Source organism: Nipponia nippon, unplaced genomic scaffold, assembly GCF_047370975.1.
Source record: "Nipponia nippon isolate SJK-2023a ecotype South Korea unplaced genomic scaffold, ASM4737097v1 scaffold_4, whole genome shotgun sequence".
NCBI classification, from domain to species: Eukaryota; Metazoa; Chordata; class Aves; order Pelecaniformes; family Threskiornithidae; genus Nipponia; species Nipponia nippon.
Genome location: NW_028262358.1, coordinates 36,571,452 through 36,583,152, shown reverse-complemented (window position 1 = coordinate 36,583,152; position 11,701 = coordinate 36,571,452). Strand labels below are relative to the sequence as shown.

Sequence of the window (11,701 nt, the reverse complement as noted above, 5' to 3'; positions counted from 1 at the left end):
GCTGGCACTTCTATGAGGGTAGCTTCCTCAGTGCACAGGACAGTTGCTCTGAAGATGAACAAGGATGATGATGACAGATGTTGTCTGACAGACTCATGAATTGGAAACTATATAAAACAGCATCAGGAAAAAACTAGAAATGCCTTAAGAAATTTGGCTAGTGGAAAGAAAATCCTATACTCTAAGACACAAAGCCTTGAGGCAATGCAAGTCACTGAAACCAAGTATTTCTCAGGAATATTATGTGACCTGCTGTCTAGCTTCCTGACTTGACAGCATAAGGTTGGCTTTCCAAGTGTAGATAGAGAACACAGAATTTTAACTGAAGTCAGTGCCACTTGACATAAGCATCTAGAATTCTGTGCAGTATTAGGGAGTCTTAAGAAGAAAAAATTAAGACATCCAAAATGGAAACCCAAATCTATTTTTGTTTTTATTTCCATGAGTCTCATCTACACAACACTCTATGACATGAGGGGTTTTTTTGAGTATATATGACAAAGTACTTAAATTCATAAGTACAGTGCGAATAAAACAACAGGATTGAAAAAGAAAAAAACCAGTCTGAATACTACAGAATGATGACTACATGAGCCTCATCTGTTCTCTGTACTGATACATGCAGACAAGAGCTCACACTAATATCTGAAAAAAAAAATCAATTTTGGTATTTTCAAACTTTTGAATGTTTAAGTGGTAACTTTAGTAATGTTCTCCTAACAGCCTCCTGTATCAAACACAAATCCATGAATCAAACTGCTGAACTTTGGCATCCATTACAAGTTTACAAGTTTTACCTTCAAGGCACTAAGAACAGCAGTAAAGATATTAAGCTGCACAGCTTGCTGGCGAACACCTTTAGCCTGCTTGACACATTCAGCAAAGTGATCCAACATCTGTAATCTAAAACAAAGGAAAGAACATAATTTAAGTGATATTCTTTCAAAATACAAACCAGAACACAGCTGGTTAAAAAACGCACACAACAAAATGGCTTTTTAAGTTCAGTCACAGAATTTATGCTTCAGGGGCTGCAGAAGGTATTCACTTTAAGTAGAAATGGTAGAGTTATTCTCAACGTCCCTTTGCTGGTTCTTTTAGCTCATCCACAAATGTTTACTATTCCTTTTGAAGAAAACACCACCAAGAAGAAGTGAATCTTCAGATACATTTGGCTGTATAACTAGAAAGCTATGATGACAAGAGTGGAAAAATGCTGCTTCTCCACTACCATTCAAAATAGTGTTACCCTCCATATTCCTATCATTGTTCCTATTGTTTTCCCCATTTAACCTCCATTTCCTCCCCATTTAACCATGTCAAAAAGTGTTACTGGGAGGAGGAGTGCTCCCTAGAATATACCAAGAACAGGAGTATAATGAATAATCTGCATTCTTAACTACTCGGCAGTTCCCCAGCCAAATATTTCCATAGCTACCAACAGATATAGATCAAGCTGAATTACTGCAAGCTGGCCTGAAGTCTGTCCTGCGCTTACTGCAAAATGAGACTGACTGCTAAGAAAAAACTGTTCCCATCAGGATTGCAAAGAAGGATAATTTTACTTTGAAATGCATCTTAGAGCTGGTTTCACTCTGCGCTCAGTGACGAATTAGCTAAACTGAGTAGTCCTGACAACTCATAACTCTGCAAAGGTAATGTGGAACACAAGGGAAAATACGCTGAATTCCATTCCCTCTTTTTCATCATGCATAAAACCATTTGCCGAGTATATACCAAATGGTCTTACTCATGGAAGCCAAATGAAACCCAATGGATGCCACTGATATGTTGTCAAGGTTGATTTGAAGTTAATTGCAATGGATGTTTTTGCAGGAAATTACTACTGTTAAATGCAGTAAAAGGAGAGAAGAATCTAGTCTCCACCTCTGAACCTTAATCTTCAAAACTGATAAAACTGAGGAAATCACCTTATTTCTAAGCTGAGTAGACACATTCTGGAATCCTATGACACAATGAACACCAAATACTGAACTCGGAATTTAAAGACAGTTGATATCAAAGTAGATTCTTATTTCAAGGAGAAAAAAAAAAAAATCGAAACTTAATTCTATCCAGACAACAAGGCATTCGATTCTGAAATTGAACACTGATGTAAACTGACCGATGTTTGTAAGAGACATGAGGAAAAACCACACCAAAGAGAGCCACAGATGCATCGATGACAGATACTCCTAAAGGAAGGGGACCAGGTACAGCTTCACCAGCAGGGATGCGCAGATAAATAGAAGATGGATCATGTTCCAAAGCACCACTTCCAGATGCACTGTTTGGCTGAAGCTGCAAAATGCCACATAATATGAATACCTCTGAATACACCTTCGCACAGAAAATCTGAAACTAGAGATAACCAAAACACGTATGCAGTAGCTTAAAACAACAAAATAGCTTACAAACACCCAAATGCAACTGCAGTGTCCCCATGCATACACATGCTAGCATTTACAGGGCCAGCTAAATCCCAGAGGGTCAAAGCAGTTAACAGCTGGATAAATGCACAAACTATCACTCCTAGGAGTAAAAGATAGAAATTAGAGAAAAGCAGATTAATTCTGGTACCAATAGTAGCTTCTGAATCACTGACTACAAAGTGACATTTCAAAAAAAAAAACCAAAAAAAACCCCCATTATTCACTCACTCTCTGTTTGAGCATTGAGTTACAATACAGTATACGGAATGATAATATTTTGGCTGTAATGATTCCCTACACAGAAAGATTTAGAAACAATACTAAAATTACTAACATTCCTATCATTGTGAAAATTCTTCCTAACCATCACTCTTTCAGGAAATGCAATTAAACAATCGTCTATTTTCTCTGAAGAAAAACTTGGTTTTATAACTTGTTAATTATTTAATCATGAAAGAAAATTAGAATCTAGTGGCTCTGTATTCTTCTTAAAAGGTCAGAAAATAGAGCAACCATTTGTTGAGACTTCTCTATCTCTACAAAACAAAACACGACTGAGCACAAGAGAATCCGGTGATGCACTACAGGGCTTCAGTTATCAACAGTGACACTGTTCTACAGGTTAAAGTATGAAAAAAAAAAAAAAAAAAAAAAAAAAAAAAAAAAAGAGGCATGGCAGGGAGGAGCATCCCAGAAAGGTCTTTGGATTGAAGACTGCACTGGAAGTACACTGAAGTACTATGTCCACCACAACAAACAAAGGCAGTTTATAAAACCCTTTTTTCGCTTTGACACGCTGATCTTTTCTCAGGAATAGTTTCCCTTTGGTTTCGCACACTTGGTATCAGTCTTGGCTTTTGGATCTGCTCAATCAAGACAGCTGCCTTCTGAGAAACCTTGCCATTATTAGATAGGCTGTGGAAGAAGAGGTGTTTTCAGCTCCCCCCTGCTTCTTATGCCAAGAAATTTCTGAGAAGCTGAGTTGCAAAGTTTATGATGGCACAGTTCAGCAAATGCTCTGAACAGTTAGTTGTCTAGGGAATACGGTTCACTGAGAAATCAAAAATCAGAGCAGAATTATGACGACAGAGATAGGTTGGTGGGTATACCCAGACAGGCAAACATTTTTCCTCCATGTCATTAAATCCTGAAATATATGACGGTAAAAGGCTTGAAAAGAGGCAGCCAGTCTCTTCCTAGTCATCACAAATTAGGAAAGCAAAGAGAAGGCTATTACCAGATAGCTTCCTAAACTATTTAACATTAACAAATTGTTCCCTATGCTACATTCCTTCTCCAAGGGCCATATGAAAAATGATAACTGGATCAACATTACCAGTTGATCTGAAAAATTTTATTAAGAGAGACCCCCATAGCAATACTTGCTTCCTTTTTTAAAATTTTTAATTCCTATGTTTCAAAGACTCACTTTTTTTAGAAGTGCAGCAAATTCCTTATAACGCCAACAAAATTGCGTCAACAGTTCCAAATTAAATGTAAGATTTCATACTACACCTATAAAACCAGTTAAATCTTGTTTTGCTCTAACACCATTTGCAATACTGATATTTTGGCAGCAGTTTAATTATAAAATATGTTAAGTGGAACTTACATTTCTCCTGGTTCAAAAAAAAATATATATGAGAACAATTGCTAGACTAGGAAGATCAGGAGGAGGGGGAGCGTTGTTTTGTTTTAAAGATATTAGGTTAGTTCACTAACCACAACCATATGAGTAGCATTATGCAATTTATATCTCAGCTGCAGGCAGTTTTTAAAATCAAAACGGTACACTGTAGATGGAAGGACTTATATCTAACAAGCCTCTGAAGTAAGACTAAAAACAAGGCATGAAGCTTCAGTTTTAGAAGGTTTCCCCACACACACAGACAAATAGTGCAGCTAATTCATTATTCTTGAGATTTTTTATTACCTGGTCTTCAATTGACTTATGATCTGTTTCCTGCAGCCAAGAACCAAGAAGAACACTATCATCATAATGACAAAGAGACCTTAGGAGTGATGTGGTTGTATTAGCAGAGTTGTCTGTCAAAGTAAATTCTGCTACCAGCTCTCGAAGAAGTGCATTAAATGATCCTAAAACGACAAACATTAAAAAGAATCATTGCTGCTTTTTATTCAAAACATTTCAGCTAGTGATCAGAAGTTACAAATCAAAGCATGTACCGTTACCTCAATTTTACAGGTAGCAAACAGAGAAGTAAAGCTGACAAGACTAGAGTTGAGAGCAAGGCTTCAAAGACAACCCTGGGCTCCCAATTCCCAAATCAATGGTCTATATAATGGTCTATACTCCAAGTGTTACTCTAATATTTTGCAATATTCATACTCTGTAGTTATACTGGCAAGATGACATACAGAAGATGAGGAATATGAGGAATACAGTACAAGACTCTTGGAGATTCCTAATATTCTATTTTGAATCTTATACCTGCTTCAAAAGCAAGCACCAAAAATACATCAAAAGGAGTAAGTAGAATTTTTACTTTAATAAAAATTGTTAAAAATTTATGTACCTTCATATGTCTTCGGAGGTAATAAAGCCAATATATCATAAAGTCTTAAACGGACCATAGCTGCACTAGCTTTGAGATGAGCTCCATGGGCTTTAATTACTGATGGAATGCTATAGAATCAAAAGAGAGAAAAAGACACACAGAAATATTAGAGTTACTGAAAAGAGTATTTTCAGATTTCTTTTCACAAGATATGTCTCTACCCAAGACAAGAAAACAGTGTTCAGAGAACTACTCTGAGCAACATTACTCAATTATCAGTATAGTTTCAGAGGTAATTGTATGGAGCAAATTTTTTTTTTAAAAAACACACATTGCTGTACATCAGAGACATGTACCTCCTCAGAAGAAACTCCTATTTTTGTCAGGGCAGGGGCAGGACACACAGACCAAACCACAAAACCCAACCCAAAAAGTATGTTTTTTCTTTTATTCTGTAAAACACTTAAAGTCTTTTCATTACTACATTTCATAAGAGGAGAGTTTATTGATTAGCATCTAGTATACCAGTATCTTAGTTTTTTCATTTCTGGCACAAAGATAAGGAAACCATAAATTCAAAAGCTCCCTGAACTGGAAATCCAAAACACAGTTAACAAAAGTTACCACGGTAGGCCCTTCCGCACAGGCTATGCAATAACATACTTTTACAACGCTAACAACCATAAACACAATGCTCATAAAAGTGTTTTTCAACATGGATGAGAAGCAACAGTGCAGTACTAGGTCACAATAAGTATTAAAACAAATTAGTTCGAGCACCTCACGTCTGGGAAAAGACAAAAGTGAATAAAGAGCAAAAACTCCCTACTTACTGAGACATCATTGTCATGGCACATTCTATGGGTGTCATCAATTTCCTGATCACATCCTCAGTAAGGAGCTCAGGACAGTGAGCAACAAAACTTCTCATAGCTAATAACAAAGTAGTTTAAATTAAAATTTTACTGAAACAAACAAATATAAAGCATGAGCAAGATACAGATCCTAAGAGAATATCAAAAAAGCAGCAATTAAAAATGTTTATCAAAGACTGTGTGACATGTTCATAAAACTATATGCCAAAATGAGGTCACACTGATGAAAAATCTGACACATCTTACTCATTTTCAAAGAAAGCAGGGAAGTTACGAGAGTTCTCTCTATAATACTTGGGATCATGTTTTGGTTTACTGTGCACTTGTAACCTCGAAGTTTGAAATTCTTACCGCACAGAGCTCCAGCGCGGCCTTCCAGCGTTACCTGCCAGGTAAAAGAATCTCCTCTCGCCTTCTCTGCTTCCAACTCCTTCAGAGAACGTGGAAATACGTTTCGCCAGAGCAACAACATCTTAGGCAGGTGATACCGAACAACAGAAGGACCTATGCAAAAAAATAAAGTGACAGTGTAATAAAAACTTGTATCTAACTAAGTGTGAAAAATCTGCCATGAAGGCTTTTGCTCTTTAAGCTATTTTTCTCTTATTTCACTTCTCTTCCTTTTCTCCCTACTTGAACAACAAAAAACAAAGGAAATTCTCATTTCTAGGTTCAAAGAGTGACAAATAAATAGTATAGGTAAGGCTGTTTGTTGATATCAGTACTAAAAATAGGAAATAAGCAATTCTATACCTTGTCATGTAATATGTAAGCACTGCCAACTGTCTTTTTACTATCTATTTATTCTGACTTATGATTTTTTATTTACTATTTTATTATTTACTATTTTGAAGGCGAGCTCTTTAGCCTACCCTAACTTGTTCATAAAATGAGTAGAAAAATAACTGACAGTTACTGATTATGTAACTAGTTTAACAGTCAAGTTTAAAGAAAACTTCTGAAAAAGCTCCAGAAGATCCAGTGCAAGTGCATTAAAAGTATATTGGAGAAGGACAACCAAAATAGGGCTACACTGTTAGAAAAACATGACAATAAGCTGGCAAAAAAAAGAGAGAATTTAGAGAAGCAAGATGAAACACAAAATAGTATTTGCTGAGAGATCGAAGTACTGCAGAATGCATCAGAACTTTATCACATATTCCAGTATAAAAAAAACTAAACCAAAAAAAACCCACTATTGCTGCAAAATTCAAGAGTATACTTATAACCTCTCAAAAATATAGCTTCTGATATTTCTGTGATGGCAGATATGAACATGAGGCTGGCTTTTTAAAAGACAACTGAATGGCTTTTAAACTGATAACACTTCTAATCAGTACTGTTGCCTATCCAGAAGCACACATGCAACTTGTTAAAATGCTCATTACATTTTATTTACAGTCCATTTCTTCTACACTACAGTATTAAGGAAGGAAGACTATGGGCAATTTTGCCCTTTTCATTAGAATGACTAAAGGCTGGGTTTCTAAAAACAGAGCAGAACTTTTTTTTTAGGTACCACACCTTCTACTATCCTTCAGCTTCCATAAACACTAATATTGCACTTCGCCCCAGCATAAACAACACTGCTGAAATAAATGCACTGACACTCTGTTTCCCTTGGTATAAATACTCTTGTGCTAGATACTGGACTGATTATATGTAGAAACCATTTGCCACAGTGCATAATCAGAAATGTTGGGCAAGCATTAAAATAAAACAAAAAGCAACCACTTTTACAAACCTAAAGTCATAAGTGCTCCAAGTAAAAGCCATCCAGCTTGAGTGCGCTGCAAGGAGAGTCTGCTGTTTTGTGCAGCAGTTCGTAACAGATCCTCAGCAATACTGACCACCATCTGCACCAATGACAAAAACCAATGGATTTTAAAAATATAAGTTAAGCCACTGCAAGCTACTGCTACACATCCACCCTTACAGACTATATACAAAGATGTTTTCAAGTCATTTAAATTGACCTTCCATAAAGAACGAATGCAGATTACATTTCATGCAGATGATTAGTGTTTTGCATATGGCAGCAATATTCTCTTTAGCAATTACATTAATATGCCAAACAAGAATGCAAATTTCAAAGAGAGAGGGGAAAAAAGCTGGTAAATATTGCAACTGAAATACTACAAACACATGCTCTAGCCATTGCTCTCTTGCTAGGCACAAGTTCAATTTTAGCAATGCTTTAACTCATTACCATGTCACACATTTTTCAAAGCTATTACTTCTAGATAAAAAAAGGTATCTTTAGTACACTCACAGATGAAACACTCATTATCTCACCTTTCCTTTGGCATGAGGAATACCTAAAGGACACTGATGCACACCACCTAACAAAGCAGCCATTGCAAAACTGTAGCCACTAACAGCTTCAGGAGAGGTCTTCAGATTGTTGAGTCTTTCTGCACATCTATCTAAAAATGGAGTCAACTGAAAAGGCAATGCTACAGCTACACACCGCAAGCACCATGCAGCAGCGAGTCGAGCAGCCATGCTGGGATGAAGAAGAACTGAAGTTACTGTCTCCAACAGACCTACAGAAAAGAGAGTTAACAGTCTTAAAGTTATGATGTGCTTTTTAATATACGTAGATAAGTAAACTGAATCAAAACTAGACAAGTAACATTAAAGTTAAGAAAGTCAGAATTAAAGTACTTTAATTTTATGACTTTGCCTTTTTCTTCAAGGAAAGACAGAAGTGTTATTAGCATTATGCTGCTCCACATCAGGTTTTACCAGCAAAGTTGGAGCTGCCAGAGCACTGACTTCTACTACTTGAACTACTGAAAAGAGGAAGCAACTCTACATAAGGGCACAGGCACCAGATGAGATGATTCCTACAATCTGCCCGTCTTTTACACAGATTGTCAATAACACAGCAACAGTAAGACTGATCTTTGGTTTTGCTTCACATTGTAGACAAGCACATGCTATAGATGTCACTGACCACTGCACGCTGCTTTTGATACAGTGCTGTCTCCCCTGCACCAAGTTACCATCCTTCTACACTTTCCGAACCTCCATGTCTAGCTAATCCCACTTTCTAACTGTGAGCTCTTCAGTCCAATCTGTCTCCACACCAACACCTTCCTTAGTCCAGACCTCAAACTTTGCAAACTCCTACTTCAAAGCCCCTACTGCTGCCTTATCTCTTGCTTTCTCTGTAGCTAATGAACAACTTCTACCTGCTTACTTCGTAACAGCTAGCAGAAATAACACTGAGACACAGTCCCCTCCATTTTTATGGGGCACAACAGCCAGAAGGAATAAATATGAGCACAATCTTCCCCACGACATAGTTGGAGCAAAATCAGTATAAGAATGTCATATGCATCAAGACAACAATCTACATAATGAAATGTCTAAAGGAGCTTGCACTTCCATTGGAAAAAACATAAGCATCCATAAACTGAAAAAACTTAAAACTGCAACACTACCATATAAATGTGGATTCAGCTGTTAAAACAAACAAGAAGAAAATCCCACACAAACCCTAGTCAACTTAAGCCAAATAACCAGCTTTTTAAAATGGGACTATCCACAACTTCATTTCGACAAAATACTCTTAGCCTCCCCACAGAAATTTGATATCTGAAGGCAACATAGCTTTCCAGCAGCAAGTATTTCAGATCTTACATAGAAAAAAATGTATTTCCTATAAAACCATTATCGGAACCCAATCAGTGCTAAAAATCACAACTTTACAAATTAACTCACCCTTAAAAAGAGCTTCAGGCAGACTTCAATCAAAATAGTTGCTTAATACTTTGTCAAACTTGCACTAAAGTTAGCGTACTAAACACAATGAGCTGGACAAACATAGCTACCTGGAGTACTACAGGGAGTGCCAGTTTCATCAATTTATTTCTTATATATTAATTGATTATTTAACTAGATTCAATGATAATTCATATTCATTGCTCAAATGTCTCATTTAATCTATTTAAATTTATTTGCATACCAATAGAGGGTTCTTGAATAAGAGGAGATGCAGTGGCATTCAGACTCTGAACCAGACTACCCAGTTCCTGGAGGGCACACACCATTACATGCTGGCTTGCAGCTACATCAGCAGCTCCTGATTTGTTTTCACTGTTAGCGTCGTTCACTACTGCTTCTGCAGAAAAGAAAACAAAAGTATGTTGCTTAACTACCATTTGAATCACACTGGAACATATACAGGAGAGAAAGGGACAGTTTAGTTTTGACACCAGCCCTATATTAAAACAAAACCACAAGTTTGGCCACAGTGTGAACTCACAAAGCAAACACATTCTGAAGAGAAATAGTTTTACAGCTATCAGCCAAACACAATCATCCAAAGACTATGAAAAACAGATGCCCAGCAGTTACTATGGATGGCAGTGCACTAAGAGGTAGGATTAATTACTGTAATCAGAACCCTTTTAATGTTCCATACCTACCCTCTCAAAACATACCTAACCATATCAAAAAATAGTTACGAGAAGAACCTGCAAAAGTTTAAAAACCAATTCCATTTCCATACGTTAAGCATTATTTTAAATTCAAATTAGATGGCAGAAAAGGAGAAGAAACAGATGTTTGGTAAATGCGTTGTTGTGCAATTCCAGTTTACTTTCTCAATCTCCAGCTTGAATTATCTCATTTCATAAGAAACGAATGCCAACACAGTTTTGTCAGTCCTGTTAGTGATTACATATTCTGCCAAGTTCTGCAAGGGGCCACATTTATCTTCTCTAATTCCAGTCTTCAGATTACATCTTTATTTGACATCTGTAAAATCCAATTGGGTATCAGTATAGATATTAGTGGGGGATACACATGGACCTAAAAGATCCTGACCTACAGGATCTTCACCACTGGTAGTAAAGAGTTCTGTGCAACTTTCAATACAACCTATCCCAAGATAGATTGCAAATACACACTTTCTTCCCCACTTCCATTCTAAGCAAATGCAACATCAAAAGCCATCACAGGATAACAAGCCAGTTTTACACAATCACTTTCCAAGTAGAACTTACACTTTGGATATCGTATTTCAAACAGAAAGCAGCTGAATTATCTTTTATCATAATAACAAAATTACCCCTCACGGTAGAAAGAAGCTGAAAAACGGCTGACCCAGTATAATGAGTTACTTCCAACTGGTCTCAAATTAAAAAAAAATGGTTCTTACCCACTGCCTTCATTTGTTTACCAATGGCTTGACATATATCTTTGGCAGCTGCAATCTGTGCTTTCTCCCCAAGTAAGCTGCCCACAGTTGCTCTCAGGATAAAGGACACGCATCTTCGAGAGTAAACTGCCTCCACATGGGTCTGAGTTGCACGAGGATGGGAGACTAGATCAAGTACGTGTGACAAAAACGTAGCAAAGCTGCGCTCTAGCCACTGACCTCCTAATGTTGTAACAAAGACAACGTAGGCCTGCAAATTCAGAAGTTACATACAGATCCAATTAAAACAGAAACAAAAGACTATATTCAGTCACTAATGGCTAAAGACTACAGTTATACTCATGCATAATGCAGTACAGTAGCAATATCAGTTAGTAATAAGCAACCCTAATGATGCTAAGCAGGATGAATCAATCCATCAGCCAGGTCTTTGTCTTTGAACCTAAACTGTTTCCAGTGCCAAGAGTAGCTCCTATGCTGCTACATATACTGTGAAGCGCAAAATATGCTCTAAATGTGTCTCTTTTTAAGAACGTAATGTCAATAACAGCAGGAACATGAACGTGTTCTAATTCACAATGAAGACCAGGCATTTTCGCCATGTTCACCTAAAAAAGGCAGAGAAAAATAAAAGGGTTTCACAAAACATCCTACGATCAAAAAATCTGGATTCTGGCAAGTTACTGCAGCATATTGAAACATATG

At 36.9% G+C, this 11,701-nt stretch overlaps 1 protein-coding gene across 6 annotated transcripts in view; it reads right to left on the bottom strand.

Annotated features, from left to right (window-relative positions):
• HEATR5B (HEAT repeat containing 5B) overlaps positions 1 to 11,701 on the bottom strand; it is a 58,434-nt gene that overhangs the window by 38,021 nt on the left and 8,712 nt on the right. For all 6 annotated transcript variants that reach the window (XR_015708325.1, XM_087775337.1, XM_087775338.1 and 3 more), the window contains exons 8-17: positions 10,997 to 11,246; positions 9,800 to 9,955; positions 8,122 to 8,372; positions 7,571 to 7,682; positions 6,178 to 6,330; positions 5,785 to 5,884; positions 4,970 to 5,079; positions 4,366 to 4,529; positions 2,126 to 2,301; positions 798 to 903 (exon numbers count right to left, since the gene is read on the bottom strand). Coding sequence is in view for 5 of the 6 variants with exons in the window: in XM_087775337.1 (XP_087631463.1) it covers positions 798 to 903; positions 2,126 to 2,301; positions 4,366 to 4,529; positions 4,970 to 5,079; positions 5,785 to 5,884; positions 6,178 to 6,330; positions 7,571 to 7,682; positions 8,122 to 8,372; positions 9,800 to 9,955; positions 10,997 to 11,246 (1,578 nt within the window). In the remaining variant the exon portion in view is untranslated. The remainder of the gene's footprint in view (positions 1 to 797; positions 904 to 2,125; positions 2,302 to 4,365; positions 4,530 to 4,969; positions 5,080 to 5,784; positions 5,885 to 6,177; positions 6,331 to 7,570; positions 7,683 to 8,121; positions 8,373 to 9,799; positions 9,956 to 10,996; positions 11,247 to 11,701) is intronic.